The sequence below is a fragment of the Castor canadensis genome, chromosome 8 (assembly GCF_047511655.1).
Source record: "Castor canadensis chromosome 8, mCasCan1.hap1v2, whole genome shotgun sequence".
Taxonomy (NCBI): Eukaryota; Metazoa; Chordata; class Mammalia; order Rodentia; family Castoridae; genus Castor; species Castor canadensis.
The window spans coordinates 155,146,185-155,167,438 of NC_133393.1; the positions used below are offsets into that span (position 1 = coordinate 155,146,185).

Sequence of the window (21,254 nt, forward strand, 5' to 3'; positions counted from 1 at the left end):
GCACATTTGAGAAGTGTTCTTTATGCTTATATGTGTCTGTGTAGATGGCCCTGTGTTCTGGGCTGCTATGTAAAATGTGATAGTGTGGGCTGAAGTACCAATTTAAAGAATGCCTGTACTTTGTATGGGCAGGCTGTAGCCTCTGATTTCAAACAAAAACTCAGTCTTCTGAGTGCCGTACCACTGCGGGTCTAAGTACTGTCATCCTTGGCTAGGGCGCCCCACGCTTACATGCCTCCTTACCCCCTTGCCTAGCCTGTCCTCTGCTCAGCCACTGGACCTCTAGCCTGCCCACCTGTCCTGGTCTCCTATCTGGACCTCATCTCTTCTCACATTTTTTCTGGGGTGGAGGGGTGGGCCTGGGGCCTTCTTACATTCTTCTAGCCCCAGCACACATGTCCAACTTCTAGTCGCCACTCACATGCCTCCATCTGCCATCTGTCATGTGCCAGGCTCCTGACTCTTCATTCAGGAACTGCCACAGCAGCAGCCTGACGTCCCAAAGCACCCCGCCCATTGATCTGACTCCGGAACACCAAGTCCAAAAAAGGTCCTCTCTCATCCCATCTCCACTGCAAAGGCTACAGGTTCTACTCCAAATGCCTGCCAGCTCGGTGCTCCACCTTTCCTAGGTCGCTGTCAGCGCCTCCTAACCAGGCTCCCGGCCCCTCCTCCAATGCGTTCTCCATAGGTCTGCCAGAAAACTCTTTTAACTGACTTTAAGCCGATCACTTCCGACCTCTGCCTCACACCTCCATTGGCTTCCCATGGCTCCCGCGGGGACCTGCCCTCAGCGGCCCAGGACTTTGTACAGGTGGACCTGCCGCCTGCTCTCCTTTTCTAACGCGCTCACCCGACGACTACTGTCTAGAATTGGGGGAGAATGCACCTCTGGGGGATGGCTCTGTCCCTCTGTCCCTCCCTCCCTTCACCATGAACAGCCTGATGCCGCCCGGTACCCAGCATCCCTGCCTGTTCTAGTGCGCGCTACTGAACCCAGCGGGGAGCAGAGCTGGCCTACTCAGGACCGGGTGGTAGTGCGGAACGCCGGGAGCGGGGAGCGCTTCTAGCCGGACCGTGAGCGCGAAAGCCACGGAAGGGGCGGGACTTCCGGCTTTGCGCGAAAGCTGCCCGGGGTGGCCCGTGGAGGTTAAACTGTTAGCAGATGCTGGCGACGCGGCACGTCGTGTGCGCCCTGTCCGGCGGCGTGGACAGTGCTGTTGCCGCACTGCTGCTGAGGCGGAGAGGTGAGGCGAACGGGGAAGTTCTTCCGCCTCGCACGCCTTGGTCAGGTCGCCTCCCTCTCCCGGCTTAGTGTGCGCGAGGGGACGCAGGGGACCCAGGTCCATGCGCCTCGGTCATGGCTCCCCGGGTGGTCGGAAGTGCGCAGCGTGGGTCAGGAGGGGAGGAGGTAGCGGCGTCCGTGTTCTGGTCTGGGCTACCGCATCTGGGTTCATCTGAGGCCTGACCTCTGCGGACGCGGCCGACGCTCCGTGGGGGTCCCTGTCTCCCCACTCGTGAGAAGGCCAAATACCTCTTAGCAAGTCTCTCCTGTGTTCTCCCATCGCTGGATGGCAAGGTGGACTCCCCAGACTGCTTGCATTTCTTCCCGGCGTCTAAACGGAGCCCCACAGGCCTCTGGGGTCTGGAGCGGTTGTTAACTGGCTGCCGTCCCATCCATCCTTGCGGCCCCTTCTCCTCGCAAGGCCGCATTCACGTGAACGTGTTCGTGGAACCTCTGTCTGGAGCCACCTTCCGTGCACTTGGATGCGGAGGTGCAGGCAAGGTTCCTAAACTTGAGCAGGTTAACCAAGCCCATCTCTACAACGGGATGACATTTCTCTCACAGGGTGACTGGAAGGATTCAATACATAATAGTATCAGATGGTCTGTCCTTGTAGCATGTATGAGGTACTCAGAAAACAGTAGTGCTTACGAGTGTATCTTACCAACAGCCACAGCTGTTAGCAGAGGTGTACTGAACGTGCCCAAGGATCAGCAAACTATAGGCACAGGTACTTTAGAGAAAAAGGGAGAATCAAGACCAGCGGTCCTGGAGGTTGGAGCTGTTTGAGCTGAGATTAAAGAAGAGTAGGATTTCGCTGGGCCAAGCGAGCTGGAGGCCTGAGGCAGAGTCAGCAGCACAGGCAGGATGCAGAGTGCTGGCTGGGCCTGGCCAGGGCAGGGTGGAGAGGGTTAATATTAAGGTAATGTTGGGTAGACAGTTCAGAGCTGTGGAAGGTTTTGGATGAGGGCTGTGACTAGGTGTTTTGGAAGATACAGAATACCCACGTTCATCAGAGTCATCATTTTACTACTTCAAAAAGGTAGCCCCTCTCCCTCCACACCGCAGCTTCATGTTCCAGCTTTCCTTGGATTTTCTCCATGGATGGAGCTGATGGACACAGCAGAGAAAAGGTGTGGTCCTCTCATTTTGGCACTGAGGGCTCTCGCTGGAGATGGTGTTCTGTTGTGACCCCCCGCCCCAGCTCGGGAAGTTGAGTATCTATCCTAGAGGGTCAAAACCTGTAACCCGCAGTGGGTCACATGCCTTCACGAGAAAAATGATGTGGCAGATGGTATGGGAAGAGTGGTGTTTTTAACTTCTGTGTGTAGAGTTTATTCATTCTATAAGCTCTTTTTTTTTTTTTTTTTTTTTGGTGGAAGTGTGGGATTGGGCTTTGAACTCAGGGCTTCTTGCTTGCAAAGCAGGCACTCTACCACTTGAGCGCCGCCCCCGCCCCAGACCATTTTGCTTTGGTTATTTTGGAGATGGGGTCTCACAACTGTTTGCCTGGGGCTGGCCTCAAACCACAACCCTCATTATTTCAAAGTAGCTAGTATTAACAGGTGTGAACCACTAGTGCCCAGCTATAAGCTTTTTTTTTTTTTTGGTGGTACTGGGGCTGGATCTCAGGGCTTGCATCTTGAGCCACTCTACCAGGTCTTTATTGTGAAGGGTTTTTTGAGATAGGGTCTTGCAAACTATTTGCCTGGTCTGGCTTTGAACCGCAATCTTCTTGATCCCTGCCCCCTGAGCAGCTAGAGTTACAGGTGTGAGCCATTGGTGCCCAGCTATAAGCTCTTTTTTAATCTCTTCTTATGCGCTGGAGACTTCCCTATAGGTGCTAGGGACATGGGGTTGAATTAAGACAGTCTCTGCCCTTGAGGCGCTTCCTGCTCTACTAAGGAACGGGGGAGACTGGCTGAACAACTGAGCCTAGTGTGGTAAGTTTTGGAATAAAAGCAGAGTTAAATGCTTCCAGACCCAGGAGTGAGGGCCTGATCTGTAGGATGGGTGTGGCCTTATGAATGTTGCATTTTTAATTTGGTAAAGGTTTGTCAGCAAATCCCTGTTTGGGGCGGGAGCAATATTTTAAGTCTCCCTTAGCTGACAAATGCCCTGTTCAGTGTACCCGGAAGAAACAGGGCTCACATGCAGGGTAGGTACCTGTAGTTTGCTAAGATAGTGTAGGCCTTTGTAAAAAGTACCCAACGTTGGATGCTTTGTTGCAATAGAAAAGGAGTTACATGGATCATAAAATATGTAGGTGGCAGAATCCTTATGAAATATTCCATTTTTAAATTTTCTCTTTGGTGCTGGGGATTGAGCTCAGGGCTTTGCCCAGCTAAGCATGAGCTATGGCACTGAGCTACACCCTCAGGCAAATAAAATATACAAAATTTTAATTGTCTTCATATCTGATAACTTAATTCTAAGTATTAGTAACTGAAAATAGCTTTTGAAATCTGTTAACTTTTTTGATAACTGTTGGTTTTTGCATTTGCATTGAAAAATTAGATTTTCTGCTGATCTTTCACTCGTTTGGTGCACATTTGTTAAGTCCTATGTGCCAGGGTTGCATTGGTACATGGGTGGGGACACGAAGATGAAAAAAATGCCATGTTGCTTACTTTGGGGACTGAGGCACACAATTTCAGCCCATGTGTGGTTATGATTTGCCTTTACAAAAGTTCAGGGTGAGCCTAGGGGAGGAGTGTGTGGGGGTACTGGGACATAGCATGTTGGGGACTGTTTGGAGCACAGAAATCCCTGCTTTTCTTTTTTACCAAAGGTTGCTTGAGTTACTCTAATTCACCTTCATCCTCTCCTAGGTTACCAGGTGACAGGGATATTTATGAAGAATTGGGACTCACTGGATGAACATGGCGTTTGCACTGCTGACAAAGACTGCGAAGATGCTTATAAAGTTTGCCAAATCTTAGACATCCCTTTCCATCAGGTGTCCTATGTGAAGGAGTATTGGAATGATGTGTTCAGGTAAGTGCAGGTGGCAGCATGCAGAAGACTTCGTGGTGCTTTGTGAGTACTTTCCTGAGGAAGGATTGCCACAGTCAGCCAGACTAACGGAAATGTGGCCTGGCACTCCTCCTTGGCAGTGGTGCCTAAGACTGCAGTGGCCCTCAGAGCCCTCAGGGACCTCTGCCTTAGCGGCCTGGACCCCCCCACCCCCACCCCCAGCACCTCTAGTGCTCTTATTTCTTATTTTGCCACCTGCCAGAAGTGTCTTTAATGCCTTTTGAATCTTGACTTGTTTCTGCTGCTACATTAGGGCGAGGAGTGAAGGTTGAGATCTCCTCAGAAGGTACTGGGAGATGACCGTGAGTGCCCATGTACTGGGTAGGTCAGTGGTTGGGGTGCTTGGAGAGTTTTTCTACATTGCCCTTTGCCTTTTGAAAACAAGAAACAAGTAAAACCTTCATAAAATCTAATGCAGTTCCAGCAGTTACTAAGTACTTAATAGATAGAGGCACGATGGTACATCTGGGAGCACACAGGTGTATACACCATTTCTCTGACCTGTAGGACTTTGTAATCTGGTTGGAGAGACATTATCTTCAGAGGAGTGATGGTAGTGGTGAGGGAATGTAGGAAATGTCTGAGGTTGAGAGGATGGGGAAATGCACAGGGCGGGGGATGGTGTGGAAAGCATCGTGGAGGAAGAGGGCTCAATTGTTCTTGTTTTCAGGTCCTCAGAGTAATTCAGCCTCAGGCCCCCTCTCATGATGGCACCCAGCTCTCTGAGGTACGGGGAGCAGCAAAATGGATGTCTTCCCCAATGCCAGCCTGTCATGCAGGAGGAGTCACTGTTGTACCAAATCCCCATACTGGATTTAAGACTTGTCAGCCTGTCCTGTTGCTAGGGCTGCCTGGCTTACCTTGTGGCTGTGGCTTCCTCCCCCGCCTTCACTCCCCAGTCTGGGGTGGTGCTGTGGGCACTTTCCTACTTTTCTCTCCATGGCCTTTCCTACTTTTTTCCATGACTTTTCAGCAGTCCTTTTGCCTCTTTCGTGATTCCAGATTCTCTTCCTCTCTTTGTCTTTGCAGTAGTCTGTCCTTTGTTACCCTGACTCTTCTAGTTCATGGAGTCACATGGAGGAAGCTTCTAGTCCACCATCTTCAAGAGGAGGGGTTCAGGCTGACCCTAAAGGAGGGCTTGAAAGTAATCAAGGAGTAGAGAAGACATTCCACACAGGGTGCACGAGCAGTGGTAAGAGGAGGAGAGTGTGGTCAGATCTGGCTGGTCCTTGCTCCTGAAGAGGAAGGAGTCTGCAGTAAAACCTGACAGTGCTTGGTGCCAGGTGGCCACTGGAGCATCTGAGGCAGCTGGCCTTAGGCGCAGTGTGGTTTCCCTTGCCTGGATGGGCCTCATTCTCCACTCTGCCACTTAGGTGACCTTGGGCAATTTACTTGATTTTTCTGTCTTAGTTTTCTCATCTTGAAAATAAGAACAGTGCTGATCTTCCCAGGGGCATTAGAAGAATTAAGTGACATTACGTTAAAGTTCTGCCACAATGCCTGCTGTGTTTGCAAGCACTCAATAAACATAGCTATCATTAATTTTATTATTGAACAGTTGAATGTCACAGCCAAGTGTAGGACAAATTATGGGAGAAGATTAGAGGCAAAGTGTCTAAGGAAATGCTGCCACTAGAGATTTACAGTATGAGGGAGTGTGGGAGAGGAAGATGAGGGACAGCTGTGCAGGGCCCCAAGGACAAGTCCAGTGGGCAGTGGGGTCTTGGGCCACTATGGCACAGGTGCTTGTTAAACAGCATCTGGGGCCTGGCAATGTGTCTCAGTGGTTATCATGTGACTAACTGGGTTACATCCCCAGCCTGCAAAATAGCCCCCCAAACCCACAATGTGGTTGTAGGGGGAGGCCTGGAACTTGTGTTTTATAAGCACTTGAGTTGGTTATGAGTGTGAGGGTTTTAGGGTCTTTAAGAAAGTGTGATGGGACTTAGTGACTGACATGTAGGAACTGAGATGGAGGAAGAGTTGGTGACTTCAATACCAAGTCTGGGTGGACTGGGGAGGCTGTCTTTGGGGATTCCTCATGAGTCCTGCAGGGTTTCAGGTAATGGCAAGAAATCTGGATAAGCTTAAACTTCTCTCGAGCTGAAGCATGTATGTGAATGTGGTTTTGAGGCCAGACAGGTAGAGTGACTTGTCCCAAACACTGGCAGATTCTGGGCAGAGATGGGAAAGGAGCCCAGTGGCTAGTGTGTGCCACTGCATCCTTTCTTAATGTCCCTGGACTGCACCTTGGGCACTGCTCTTTAGGGACCAAAAGGGCATGGCCCCCTGAGAGTCTACTCGTCTCTGTGTCTGCTTTGGATCTTCCTTCGGGCTCTGGACAGGCCGTACTCTGTCTCACTAGTTTCAGCTACCCATGGACATAGCTGTCACTGTGCTCTTTGAGCTTTGTTCTGAATGCTCACTATTTTAGTAGGGCTCTCTAGCTCAGAAATTTTCTTCCGAATTCTTTCGTTCAAGATCCACTTGGCCTTGAGGGTCTGAGTCCTTCTTCCCTTTTTTTTAAACATCTTAGAATTTTTTATTTTATGTCTTCCATTGGGCGGACATGATCTTGGATAATTCATTCAAGGAAGGTCACTTAGTCCAGCTTAATGAAGTTGATGTGCTTTGTGTACTGACAGAAACATGGTCAGCATGTGTTGAACCATTATTTCTGGATTAGTCTGTGCCAGTTTGAGCAGATGCAACAACAAATGAGAACCCTGGCCAAATTTTTGTGGGTGACTCCAGTAGAACTGCTGTTGACCCAGCTTACTTTCAGACATGCAGTGAGGAAAAGGGAGAAAGACCTCCTTCCTTTTAATTGCCACCTCCCTCACACAGTGCAGGAAGGGTTCCTGTTCTTTCTAGTGGACGATCAGGCCGGGCTTCTCCCACATTGTGTTTGCTAATGCCACCTGACACACCTTCCCTTAATCTGTTCAGGAAATAGTTAACAGCAAGTATCTTTCCATAAACCACTCAAACATTTATGTCTTCAATATTTATTCAACATCTGTTACAGAAAAAAAAGTTTATTGGGGCTGTGGACTCACAGAGGGAGATGCATATCGCACCTTAGGTATTTACATTTTGATGAGCCTCTTGAAAACTTTCAACACTTAAGAATGGTGGAAAGAATTTACTCATATCAAATATTGGAAATATGGAGCCAGATAGGATCTTATGAACTTCTGAGGGGATGATAGGAAATAGTGTGGCATTGCCTGCTGAAAGTGGCAGTGCAGTGACCTATGACTCTGTTTTCACAATACAACCTTCTTGGTCAGCATTATTTTTTAAGCCCTTGTTGATAGATAGAGACTTTTAGTTGAAAAGCCGTTTTCTGTTTTCATCAGTCATTTGCCTCAGAGCCTGCTGCACTTGCCGTCTGAGGCTCTATAACTAAACAGCCTAGATTAACAGCACCATGTTGCCCCTGGTGCTGTGGCAACAATCCTAAGACCATGAAATTCTCATCAAGCTTGCTAGTGTCATAGCGTCCCTCTCCCATGCTCAGTCAGTCTGTCGGGACAGGAATCCACTGGTTTGGGTTGCTGGGTGTGTATGCTTTAAGCATCCAGGAGGCCACTAGTCTTTAGAAGTGTATGTTGGCCACACCAAGAAAGTTTCTTAGCATACTTGCCCAGTGATCTGAGTCCCTAGGCTGGCTTTGCAGAAAGCCTGTGCCTCATAAGGGCCCTGCATTGTAATACATATTGTAGTTGGATATGCCTACTGTGACTCAGGCATATTCCCTCTGCCTCTGGGCCCTCCTGCTTTGGAGGAGCCCCAGGGAGCAGGAGTGCAGTGCTCTCTCCCTCCTGACCCACTTGTCCAGTCAGCCCTAGGGTTGGCCAATGGTGCCTGAGCCACAGCCCAGGGGCAGCACCGTGCTCTTGGCCTAGGCTTATTATTGCAGTCTCAGATGGCAAGTGCAGCAGGCTCTAAGCAAATGTTTGATGAAAATAGAAAAAACGGCTTGAACTTGCTAAAGTGAGCTAGCTGATTTATTTTTATTTTAATTTATTGTTGGGGTATCGGGGTTTAAACTGAGGACCAGCTAGGTCAGCACTCTACCACGTGAACCACAATCCCCAGCTTTAGTTACTGGTTAGGTATAGTCTCAAGTTTTTTTCCCTGGGCCAGTTTTCGCCCTCAGTCCTCCTACCTGTGGCCTCTCTTGTAACTGGGACTACAGGTACATGCCACCACACCCAGCTTATTGATTGAGATGGGGCCTTACCAACTTTTTGCTCAGGTTGGCCTTCAACGACGATCCTCCCCATCTCTACCTGCCGGGCAGCTGGGATTACAAGCATGATCCTCCATTGCTGGCCTGCTAATTCCTTTTTTGATGAATGTTTCACACTTAGAACTAAAAAGTTAGCCAGATGTGATGGGGCATGCCTGTAATACCAGCTAAATGGAAGGCAGAGGTAGAAGGATTATGATCTGAGCCCAGACCCTGGCAAAAGTGAGACCCAATCTGGAAAGTAAAACTAAAAGAAAAAAGGGCTGGGGGCATGGCTCAGGTGGCATGCTCAAGCGTGAGTCCTGAATCCAAACCCCACTACCACTCAAAAAAGAAAAAAAAAAAAACTGAAAGGTCTTTTTCTTTTTCTTTTATTCCAGTGATTTTTTGAATGAGTATGAAAAAGGAAGGACTCCCAACCCTGATATAGTCTGCAACAAGCACATCAAGTTCAGCTGCTTTTACCGTTACGCCCTGAATAATCTTGGTAAGTGAAAGGGGATCCTTCATTTGTTTTTAACAATCAGAGATTGTCAGACACAGCCAGAGCCCAAACCATGTAAACACTTTCCTCTTATAGAGGAAAGTATTCACTGACAAAGAAAGAATAGTTGGTGAAGGAGAGACTATAGGATGAGAGGAGGGTGCGCCTCATAGGCCGCTGATGTGTAAAGACAGGCGACTGACATCAGCCATCCTGAGGAAGGAGGTGTTGGGTCACTGGCCAAGGTGCTGAAAGGTGACACTGCCTCCGGAGGAGGAGATGCTTAGAAATAAGATTCTGACATTCAATGAATAATAACAAGGTGTCATCATCGGAAAAATAAAGTGAACCTATTCTAACACATATGTATGTGTTTATGTATTTTGGTGGTGCTTGGGATGGAACCCATTGTCTTGTGCATGCTAGGCAAATGCTGTACTACTGAGCTGCGTCCCCAGGCCACAAGTCGGTGGGCTTACAATCGTATGAACAAGGTTAGAACTTTGGAAAAATGCAAAACACCACAGAGCAGGCCTGGCCCAAGCCAGAAGAGCACAAGATAGAGTTCACAGACTGCTTGACAGCACCAGGCCAGGAGCCCAGGGGCCTGTGTGTCATTGGACTGCATTGGCATGGAGAGGAGTCCTTAAACCAGGAGCCAAAGCAATGCAGAGAGAGTGTTGTGGCCCACAGGAGACCAGAGGACACCTAGCCTTAAATGCTTTAGTCTCCAGAGCCAGCTGAGCTGTAACCCCAGTGGCCTGTGGAACTGGCAGGGCCTGGCGTTGAGTCTGCATGAGATTCTGCCTGGCTTCCTGTTGCAGCATCTCCCTGCCTCCCTGCTTGCAGCCACTGCACCCCACCTGCAGCTTCAGCCTTGCTCAAGGCGGCCCTGGTTGCAGAGTGATTGTACTCTGTGGTTTCAGGAGCCCTGGTTCCTGGCTCAGGTTTAGTAATCCTTTTTCCTTGTCTAACTAAGACTTTTTCTCTTGCTTCCAAAAGGGAATTTCTTCTTTGTTCTGAGAACTGGTCTCTGGTCTACCTGATTCTGGATCCCGAGTCCCTGTTCTGTTCTGGGTTTGATGCCATTTAGGTGGCCCTGGCCTAGAATCTTTATGGTCAGGGCCCTGCTGCCAGGTGGCGAGTTGTCTGCCTACTGTATGTGCATGTTTCGTCTGTTCCTAAGTTCCCCTCTTCTGGTTCTGCGAGCATGTTTGTATTTCCTGTCCCTCTTTATTGAATCTTACTGAGACTGAATGGCTTGTTTAGACTTCCTTTTGGTAACTGTTTCTTTTTCCTCCTTTGGGGTCACCATAATGAATTTCTGAAGTTTCCAGTACTGGTCTTTCAATTTGTTGTCTCACTGCAGCTCAGTCTGCTGTGAGACAACAGCAGGTAATTATGTGCCTCTGGTCCAGTAGGGTCAGCCCTTTTAGTAATGACGTGGAAGAGGACCAAGCTGTGGGTGCAGATGTGATGACGATGAGACATTAGTTCTTGGCCTTAGAAGTGACAAGCCTTTAAGGACAAAACTCAGAAAAATTTGAATGCTGGGCTAACACCCAAAACATGAAATTTTATAGATAAAAACTCAAAGTTTGCTAACTGGGTTCAATTCTCATGGTACAAGACTGTTAATTGCTGAGTTGTCATCTGTGTGCAGAGTCTGGGGGGCTTGGGTGCCTCAGCTGCCTGAGCCAGTCTTACATGTTATGAAAGTCGGTGTAGACTGAGCTGGCTGAGGAAGAAGGGTGGAAACTGATTTGCCCTGGTTGGACCACATCTGTTACACAGAGAAGTGATAGACTGACAGGGTGTGGATTGATCTGATTACTGAGGTGTCTGGATATATGTCCCCTGAGAACTGTGGAGATTACTTGTCAGGGCTCCACTCATCGTGTGGCACTAGAGGGCTGGGCTGGGATCAGGACAGACTCTGGGAACTGCACACACTGCTGTCCAGGTGCTGTGTGGCAGGGTGACTGGGAAGGGGTTCTTGCTGCTCCTGCTTCTAAGTGTGGATCAACTGAAACAAGTGCAGCAGGGGATTAAACACAGGAAATCCAGTCTTTTGAACTCTCAGGGTTTCTCACAGAAGAATTGTGTGCTTCTTGCAGTGTAAATGGTACTCTTTAAGGAAATAGTTCAAAGCTGGATTTTCTCTTTTAGAAAATGAGTCTGCAATCCCAGCTGCTCGTGAGGCAACAGATTGGGAGGATGGTGGTTTGAGGCCAGCCCAGGCAAAAAGTTAGACTACATCTCAACAAACAAGACAAGAATAGTGCTACATGCGTATAATCCCAAATACCAGGAGGTATAAGTAGGAGGATAGCAGTCTCAAACCTGTCCTGGACTAAAGCGAAGAGCCTACCTGAAAAATAACCGGAAGCAAAGAGGGCTGGAGATGTGACTCAAGTGGTGGAAAGTCCTGCCTAGCAAGACTGAGGCCTTGAGTTCAACCCCAGGTACCCCCCAAACAATAATTAAAATTGAAAATAAATAAAAGTAATGTGGTCATAGTATTCTGCAGCTTTCCCTCACTTAACATCACAGGCATTTTCCTACCTCATTAAGCATGCTTTGTACACACCACTGTCATTTAGGCTGTGGTACTGTAACTCAGCCTTCTAGTGCTGAGGATTTGGTTGTTTTCGCTCTTTCCTCAATATTATAAGAAACTCTGAGGGGGGTGTTTTTACTCACATCTTTGTGTACATATTTGATTTTTTTTTTTTTTTCATTCTGGGGTTTAACCTCGGCAGGCTCTCTACCACTTGAGTCCCGCCCCCCAGCCCCTATTATTCCCTCAAACTAGAATGAATGAAGGGGTAAATACTGACTTTTGTAAGGCTCTTAAAATATGCAGTGAAACTTTGTAGCAAGGTTTTATATCAACATAAGAGTTGAAAGCAGGTAGGTTAGCAAGATGTAATAGACGCCTGTGTCCCCTGCAGTCTCTCCACTGAAGGGTGAAGACTATTGCGCAAGCCCTCATCATGAGGCTGGATCTGCATTCTTCCTCTGGTGCTTGGCCCTTTCTAACAGGACTGGTGAGTTTGAGTCTCAAATTGCATCCTTGTGTTTTTAAAACCCCATAGGAGCAGATGCTGTTGCCACAGGCCACTACGCCAGGACTTCACTGGAAGATGAAGAAGTCTTTCACCAGAAGCATGTTAAGAGACCAGAAGGACTTTTCAGAAATCGATTTGAAGTTAGAAATTGTAAGTTCAAGTGCCAAGGTCAGGGCTTAATTATTTGTGAACAAAGTAAAACATTTGGAAGAATGACAGGAGTGGAGTCTGAGCACATGGGTCACCCCTCCCTCTGTATGCTCTAAACTAGTAGGTTTGTTTTGGGTTCACATTTGCAAAGATGTATCTACCAACAGGGTCGTTTCTGCTAGGGCCTGTGGTTGGGCAATAAAAAATACCCCAGCTGGGTGTGGTGGCTCACATCTATAGTCCCAGCTATGGTGGAGGCTGAGGTCATGAGGATTGTGGTTTGAGGTCAACCTTCAAACCAATCCCCTCTGCCCCCCCACCCAAAAAAAAAAATGCAAGCCCCTACCTGAAAAATAACTAAAGCTAAAAGGGCTGGGAGCATGGCTCAAGTGGTAGAGCACCTGCCTAGTAAGCATAAGGCCCTGAGTTCAAACCCCAGTACTGCCAAAAAAAAAAAGAAAACAAGATGCCCCTGTCAGGTACCAGGACAAGGGTTGGGCAAAGTTTCTAATCTAAATCTACACATTATATGTTGATAATTTGAATGTCCCGAAAACATTCAGGAAAATCTTTGACAGTATGATTGAAGTGCTGTAGGCTTAGCCAAGGCCTTCTTAGCATTAGGTTTTTCAGGACTGGGATTTGGTGTGACACAGCACAGGAACCTGGCATTACTGGCACCTGCCTGCCAGTTAGCTTGTACCTGTGTACAAAGGTATATGTAGAGGTTCACTTACAAATGCCAAAAGGCATTTTCTGGAAAAACAAATGCCATACAGTGAGGTGGGAAGCTGCTGGCTTGCTCTGGGGTGCATCTGTGTGCAGGCAAGGGAAGTCTCATCTTTGTTGAGTGAAATCCTGGGGCTGAGAGCCATGATCTGCAGGGCTTCCATTGCTGCAGTGTGGTTGGAGGTCCACATTGCTCCTTGTCTGGCTGGCCAACAGCCTAACCCGCAGTCACCTAGGGGTTTCTGAATTCAGATTTTGGAGCCTTGTTCCTGCCACACCCTTGGCTGGGGAGTAGAGGTCCCCAGAAGAGGCAGGACTTTATGTATCCACCTTCTCTTTGTGTTGGGTCAGTTTTATTTAGTGTGTGGTGACTTTAATAGGCTACAGTGTCTTTGTTTCTTCTGTGTGTTTTAGGCACACCAAAATTTTCTGTTTTATTTAGTGATCCATGCCTGTGTCTTGGAGGATCAGAAATGGGGCAGGAAAAAGCCTGAGCTCAGGGATTGGCCCTAGCTCTGGGCCTGGCCTTGTGACCATCTGGTTCCCTCACTTGTGCAAAAGAGCTGAGGAGTGTGAACCAAGCCCTTGCCTGTTGTCAGTTCCTTCCCATTCTTTTCCTCCACCACAGTTCTGTTAGAGTTGCCAGCTTCCTTGTTTCAAAGTCATAGGGTTTTTTTGTTGTTGTTTGTTTCTGATTTGTTTAAAAATAAATCAGAGCTAGGAGAAATTGCAGCTCGCGGTTAGTACTCAGAGGCTTTCAGATATACATACACTGTTTCATGGAACTTAGTTTTGAAACAAAAAGTAGTCCTTGGGAAACGAGTCTGCTTACCTAACTGGCTAATAGAGCTCTATTTAATTTTCAGCTGGTTGTATTGTTTTTTTATACACAAAGTAATGGGGTAGAAATTGGGAGGTGGCTCAATTTGCAGCTCTGCCTTTCAACCCTTGCATCATAGTGGGCTGGCCATGGTAGTTCTTGTCAGTAAAATGAGGTGATTCTGCCTCACAGGACTGGCATGAGAACCAGCAGGTGTGTCAGCAGGCAGATAGCACACTGCTAATGCAGTGTGCCACCCATAAGATGTGCAGTGCTACTTAAGCTGATCATGCGTGCCTGCATAGAACTTCTGAGGTGTTTCTTAGCACTGGATATAAGAAAGGGTGGAAGAAGCCGAAATACGATTTCTGACCAGTTGCAGTGGCCATTGAATGGGAGAGTGGGGAACCTGACAGGTCTCACCTGGGAAGTTCTGGCCCAGAGTTGCCTGGCCTTAGAACCAAGGTCAGGGCAAAAGTCACTGACCTCTGCATAGTTGTCTTACAGGCAGTAATGGTTCTGTACAATTAGAGGATGCTAGAGAAACTACAGCAGCTTGAACTCAAGGCGGGAGGAAGTGCATCTGAATAGAGGGCACCCTGTGGCCTGGGGATCAGAGCCCTGTGTGTCGCTTTGCACCTTTTGTACCCACACCTGTAGTTACCAAAAATGCACAGCTGCCACCTGCTGTCTTGTCCAAGTTCCCAAATGTGGCTGGATTTACTTTAGACTTCTTTTATTTTTTTCCCTTTCCACTTCATATCTTCTCTTATGACGTTTCATCTTTGAAAACCTTATAAACTCCTCATGGTAGATAAATTAAGGGTGAGAATCTCCTTATATTAGCCCCGCTGGTTGTTTTTCCTAGTAGTATGCTATTGAGAGTTGTGTTTTGCCTCTGACAGACTAAGTAAACAGAAGGGCATTATTAAAGGCAAAGTGTCATTGTCTGGATTCCTGCAACATCTTTTGTTCTTTACTCTTGGCAGCCGTAAAACTTCTCCAAGCAGCTGACAGCTTTAAAGACCAGACCTTCTTTCTCAGCCAGGTTTCCCAGGAGGCCCTGAGAAGAACCATCTTCCCTCTGGGGGGATTAACGAAAGATTTTGTAAAGAAAATAGCTGCTGAGAATCGACTCCATCATGTGCTTCAGAAGAAAGAGGTAGGAGCAAGCAGTTTGCCTTTGACCTGTGCATGTTTTCACCCACTGTGGCTGCAGCACAGAATGAAGCTGGGCTGTGTGGTCCCTTCCTTGGGACCTGCCATTTGGCCCAGTGGTTGCAGGTGAGGCAAATGTTTGCAGCAGCTGAGGCTGACCTCCTTCCTCCCCACACCGTGTGGCAGGCAGCTTTCCCAGCAGCCTTGGTAACTGGTTCGGGTGCTCTTGGCTCAGCCAGCCAGGCTGGCATCATGTGGTGTCCACTTTGTGCAACAGCTCTGTAGCCGTCTGCATTCAGAGCTGCTCTTCTGTCCAATTGCCAGCACATACTCTGGTGCCACTAGACCCCAAGGAGCTAGTGACAAGCAAACAGCTCATTCTTCCTTGTGGAGCACTCTCAAGAGTGGACATAGGCAAGACAGTCCTTGTAAACTTGGCACCTGTGGAGGAAGTGTCAGTGTCCTGAGAAAAGAAGGCAGCGGGTTCACGTTAGGTCATGGCAGAGATGGCATGAAAAGCCCCAAGAAAGTTGCATTTAACCTGAGGCCTGAAGCCAGGAGTAGGGTTAGTGTGAGGTTAAGGCCCAGAGAAACAGTCCACATAAAAGAAAGAGTACTTGCAGAGGCCTCATGGCAGGACAGAGCCAGAAGTATTGGTGGATTAGGGTAAAGCTGTGCCTTGGAGCTCTAGATGGAGGACAGGGGCTCCCAGTGAGCCTCCCAAGCTCAGCAGAACTCGGGCACTGCCAAACCCACCTCCTTCAGGGATCAGTGCTGCTTCAACTATAGCCACCCCCCACCCATCATTTCCTCCGTTGTTCAGTTTCAGTAGTTTTCTTGGTGGCTAAGGGAACTACTAAGATGTATGGGGCAGGTCCCTGCCTTCCTGGGTCCACATTCTGGAGGGAAACAAACCAAAGAATAAATGGTAAAGCTTCTTGCCAAGCATAGCAGCAGGAAGACCTCCTTCCTGCCCAGGCTCCTGTGTTGGGAGCAACCAGCTCAAGGCAAGGGGCTTCCCAGCTGCCCTTGACATTGGACCTGGTGTTCTGCTTCCTGCTCCTGCTCTGGTTCCTGCCTTTCCATGGGCTGAGCATGGCTAGTTTTCTTTGCTGGGGAGCTCGCAGGATGTTCTGCAATGCCAGGGTCAGACTCTGCTGGACGCATAGGCGACCCAGTGTGCTTATATGGCAGCATCCACATTTGGGAACCCCAGTCTAGAAAGGAATGACACAATAAAGCTTTCTTTGAGCCCCTGGATTTTGTTTGTGGCTGTATCTGCTATCTGACCATGCTGGAGGAGGGACCAGGTTCTGGCCCAGAAGCGTGGTTGGTGGTGATGCCAGGGCAGCCATGGATCCTGCTGCAGTGCGGCCTTCCCCATCCCCCCAGGCTCTTCTCACCCATGACATCTCTTGATGTCTGCTCATCTCATGTTGATCTTTCTCTTGTTTCAGAGCATGGGCATCTGTTTTGTTGGTAAAAGAAATTTTGAGCATTTCATTCTTCAGGTGAGTATGCTTTGACCTGAGGATGGCCGGGTCTTCTCTGGACCTGGTGCTCCATTAGTAATGAGATCTTTGTCTTCAGTATTTGCAGCCTCGGCCTGGGAAATTTATTTCCATTGAAGACAGTACAGTTCTGGGAACACACAAAGGTGAGGTGCAGCCTGTGGTTGCTTTTCCTTCAGCATCTCGAGTTGTAGGTACATGTCAGTTCTGGGAGCTGGAGACAGATGCCTTGGGTCTCTCCACTCTGCCAGGTAGTCGTGGAGGCTATGGGACTGGCTGGAGTTGGCTGCTTGGCTCAGGGCATGAACAGTCACTTTAACTGGGGCTTTGTGTGCGCCACTTTTAAACACTGGCATAAACACCCCCAGGTTCAGACTGCTCTCTCAGTGTGTGTGTAAGTTCCTGAAAGAGGAGTGCTTTTTTCAATGGGTGAGTAAAATGTGAAACTGCAGAAAACTGCCCTGATGGAAGGCTCTCAGCCGGATTTGGCCATGTGGGCAGACAGGGCAAGTGTTCTTCACAGGAGTGTTGCACTCTGGGTGCTGCTCACTCATTCATAGTTATAGGTGGGCTTCCATGACCTACTGTGCTGGGTGTGGAGAGGACAGGGACAGAGCCACAAATGCACACAGTCCTGGTGCAGGGACTCTCAGTGTGCCTGGGAGGATGAGTCTCCTGGAGCATGATGCCAGGGGAGTTTTGGCTGAGCTCAGACATGGAAAGTCTCACAGCAAAGTGCTCTGTGGAGATCTGCCAGCCCCATGGAGGGAGTGGGGCTCTCTGAGAGCCAGGGGAGAGATAGCCAAGTGGGAAGCCTGGTGTGTAAGACTGGAGAGGACAGCCTTGCTGGGGATACAGTTGCCATCTTCAGCTGCAGGCGGTTCAGGGTCTGTGCCCAAAGTGCAGTGACTCCTGGCCGGTGCCTCTGCCCCTGCATGTGTTACCTGAGGACTTGGGGGTGATGAACTAGTGGTCCTGCGAGAGGGAGGGAGCTTGCAGAGCAGGGAAAGGGGAGCACCAGTTACTGAGACATTGGCCAGTGGTATGCTTGATCCGTCTTTGAAATCCACAGCCACACCAGGGCTCCAAACAGGTGGGTCATGGCTTCAAACTGGTCTCAGCTCACATCCTATAGGAGCTGGTCCTGCTTCTTGTGCCAGGTGAGGTACACTCTCAGTCACTGGTGTGTCCCTTGAGGCCAACACAAAACAAGGGGTGGAATGTGCTCAGGTGTGTGTCAGTTCCTGCCTTAGAGGCTGGAGCAGCTTAGCTTCCTGATGGGCACTCATTGCTGCAGTCTGCTGGGGCTGATCTAGGCTCTGCAGCCTCTGCTTTATAAGAGAGAGCCATGCTGTTCCACTTGGAACTCATCCCCGGGCCTCAGCAGACTCTTTCGCAGGTTGGTTCCTGTATACTTTGGGCCAGAGAGCGAAGATCAGTGGCATGAGAGAGCCCTGGTATGTGGTGGAGAAGGATGGTGTCAAGGGCGACGTACTTGTGGTGAGTGGGGGCTGGTCCTCACGTTTGGCTGGGGGCACATGAGGCCAGGACTTGTGAGGGCCTGGAGTGGCAGGTTGGTGGAACATTGAGGCCTGTCTGCCATAGCATCCTAGGATTGGCCCCAGGTAACAGATGGGTTTTATTTAAGGTATTTATTAGGCTCCTAGTGTATACTGCCCACATATCTGTCATCTCATGAATTCATGGAAATATTATCTGATTTTACAAAGAAGGATGAGACTCAGAGAAATTAGGAAACTTGCAAAGTCTTTCTCATGGAAAGAAGGTTGCCATAATGCAAGGACAGTGCTGCTCAGGTTAGTATCCTGGACGTCCTTGTGGGCTGAGGAAGGCTGCTGAACCAGGACCACATCAGGCTTTGCCATGCGGGGCTCTGAGCCCTGCTGGCCCTGGCCTGCTCTGGAGCAGAGCTTTTCAAAGTGGGTGAGCTTTGAGGAGATTTGCAATGTCTGGAAGCAGGTTTGGTTGTCCTGACTTGGGTAGGGCATACAGCCTGTGCATACAGACCAGCGCCCAGCCCTGACAGAATTACCAAGCCCAAATCTCAGGCATGCAGAGGTTGAGAACCTGCTCTGGCAGGCTGAGCTGCCACCTCCTGCTGTCATAAATGCTGGGGACATTCTCACAGATACAGGCTAAGGGGCCAGCAGACTTTCCTGCTGACTGACACACCTTCCAGGAAGAGCTGTGTAAAATCCTGGTCTGTTATGAATTAGAGTGCTTTTAGGGTAGGCTATCAGTGCTGTCTGCTTTGAGAAGCTTCCTGGTTTCTCAGGTACATTTACTGCCTACTGAGAAGCAGAAGCCCCTACATTTGAGGCTCTTGGTTCTGCCCTAGGAGAGGCTTAGCCTCTCCTGGGAGGTGCCACAGTCCTTTGGTGGAGAGGGCCAGCTCTACAGTGTGAGCACATCCCTGGGCAGCTGGTGGGGTGGGAGGTCAGCGCCCTCCAGTCCCTGCTTTCCTCAGCCATTTGATGCTGACAGGATTCCTAGCCCTTCTGAGAATCGGGCCAGTAGCAGTAGCATGACTGACTCTTGTCCCTGGGAACAGAGAAGTCCTGTGCCTCAGTTTCTTCAGCTGCAAAGCAGGGATGATAAGGCCTTGAGCTGTGAATTTCTCCATCCCTAAAACACTGATGGGGCCAGGGCCAATTGTCGATGTGTTTGCTGTTAGGATTGTTGTTGGTGACACACTGTGAGATGCGTCTTCCTAAGGGCTTGAAGGTATCCACCCTGCAGGCCCCCCGGACAGACCACCCCGCCCTGTACAGGGACCTGCTCCGCACTGGTCGAGTACATTGGATTGCAGAGGAGCCACCAGCTGCCCTGGTCCGGGATAAGATGATGGAGTGTCACTTCCGATTCCGCCACCAGATGGCGCTAGGTAAGTCAGCAGAGGGGCCACTGGAGCTGATCTTCCTGGGATCAGATTTAGACAGAAGAGGAACCCCTCAGGCAGGAAAATTCCCCATTTGTCAAGATTATGTAACCTCTCAAAATTACTTTTTCTGTGCCTGCCATGGGGACTGGGGTACTGGGCTGCTGCAGTGCCCCAGTATCTGAGATGCTGGGAATGGCTCAGGAGTGGGCCAGGAATGAGGGTGCAAGTTTGTAGGGTTAGGCAGCAGGTGGCATGTGGTGTCCCTGAGGTGTCCTGCCATGTCCATAGGCTGAAACAGCTCTGAGCAACCCTGGCCACTGTCCTGTCCTTCTTTGGCAGAAATGATACTGGAGCCTTCCTTTGAAAGGGGGCACCTCCACAGTCAGCTCTCCTCCTCTCTAGGGCCAAGGCTGAGGGCTGGCCAATGAGGCTAGACCCACACCCACCCCTAGGCACATTTCCCCACAGTGCCCTGTGTGCTGACCCTCAATCAGGATGGCACCGTATGGGTGACAGCTGTGACGGCTGTGCGAGCCCTTGCACTGGGACAGGTGAGTGGGGCACTGCTGCAGTGAGAAGGCCTAGGGCCTTGGCATTGTGATTGTATAGCCAGAGAGCCTGACGCACATATCCCAAGCCCAGCCCTCCCTGCACCTTCCTGCTGCTCTGCAGGTGCCCCTGCCCCACAGCATGGCCTCCTCCTTTCCAGTTTGCTGTGTTCTACAAAGGTGATGAGTGTCTGGGCAGCGGGAAAATCCTACGTTTGGGACCATCCCTCTACACACTCCAGAAGGGCAAGAGCAGAGCCAGAGAAGCCCCTGAAGGCTCAGGTGACAGCCCAAGCCTGCATCCCATACCCTGACAGAGGCTGAACTGCTGGGAGAACCTGTAAGGCAAAGCCCAGGGCTGGCAGTGGTGGGCAGTTGGTCACTAGTAAGCACTGATGGGCTTGGTCCTGCCTGAACCATGGGGCCCTGCCAACTCTACTGCAGAGCAGGTTATCCCCAGGAAGGGTCCATCTTCTCTGAGGTGGAGCTCTGGTGGACCAGAAGCATTTGCCGGCCAGTGGGTATGTCCCAACGAGGGCTCTTTGTGTCGAGTTCCTCTTTCACACCCACACAGGGACAGTCCCCTGTGAGCACGTTGCAGGACCTGTGGAGGCTGTGTGGACTTGCAGGGCAGCATCAAATAAAACTGTCTGGAATAAGGAGTGTGACCGTGTCGGGGCCTGGGAGACCTGGGTGGGCTGCTGCAGGGCTTCTCACCACTGCCCTTCTAACCATAAGAAGAGACCTACATATACCCCAGCCTCCTCCCTGGGGCCCGAGCCTGTGCATGTGAGGGGGGCAGAGCACTGTTCACGTCAGGCCTCTCAGTGTCTGGAGCTTGTACGTGGCATGCACATGATATCTCCCTGCAAGGGCACCCACACCTAGGAAGAACAAGCACGGAGTGATGCTTCCTGTCACCTGCTCTGTCATGTTCACTAGCAAGCACCCCGAAAGGTGCACGGTAGGTATGCAGGAGGAACACTTGAAAATGGCTTTCAGCATGGGTGTTCGTGGGTTGTTTTCTTCTCAGCTTTGGTCCTGGAGTGGCCCTGATCTCTGGAGCTGTGCAGCTGGCACCAGGTGAGGACCCTAGGAGCTGCTGAAGAGGGAGGAATCCCTACTATCTCTCTTTGCTCCCAGTTGGGTGGTCCTAGTTGGGCAGAAGTGAGAGACAGTGCAGGTGCTGGAACCACTAAAAAGGGTCACTGGGAGATAGGGTGAGGGGGTCCCAGAGGGTAAGAGCTGGAGGTGTGTTTCCTGAAATGCTTCAGCTACATATATATGGGGTACAGGGCACAC

General features: G+C 49.7%; 1 protein-coding gene across 8 annotated transcripts; it reads left to right on the plus strand.

Annotated features, from left to right (window-relative positions):
- Positions 1-1,088: 1,088 nt before the first annotated feature.
- On the plus strand, positions 1,089-20,611 carry Trmu (tRNA mitochondrial 2-thiouridylase). Of its 8 annotated transcripts, none has more exons than XM_074084712.1 (11): positions 1,089-1,247; positions 4,117-4,282; positions 8,960-9,066; positions 12,162-12,284; positions 14,823-14,995; positions 16,449-16,502; positions 16,582-16,648; positions 17,902-18,002; positions 19,248-19,407; positions 19,873-19,955; positions 20,077-20,271. In XM_074084712.1, exons 1-11 carry the CDS (start codon positions 1,166-1,168, stop codon positions 20,134-20,136), a joined length of 1,176 nt encoding a protein of 391 aa, XP_073940813.1. In that variant the 5' UTR covers positions 1,089-1,165; the 3' UTR covers positions 20,137-20,271. The 8 variants fall into 8 exon arrangements, with proteins under 8 accessions (XP_073940813.1, XP_073940814.1, XP_073940811.1 ...); XM_074084710.1 differs by having other exon boundaries at positions 1,091-1,247; positions 20,114-20,611; XM_020184605.2 differs by having other exon boundaries at positions 1,091-1,247; positions 19,263-19,407; positions 20,114-20,611.
- Positions 20,612-21,254: the final 643 nt, after the last annotated feature.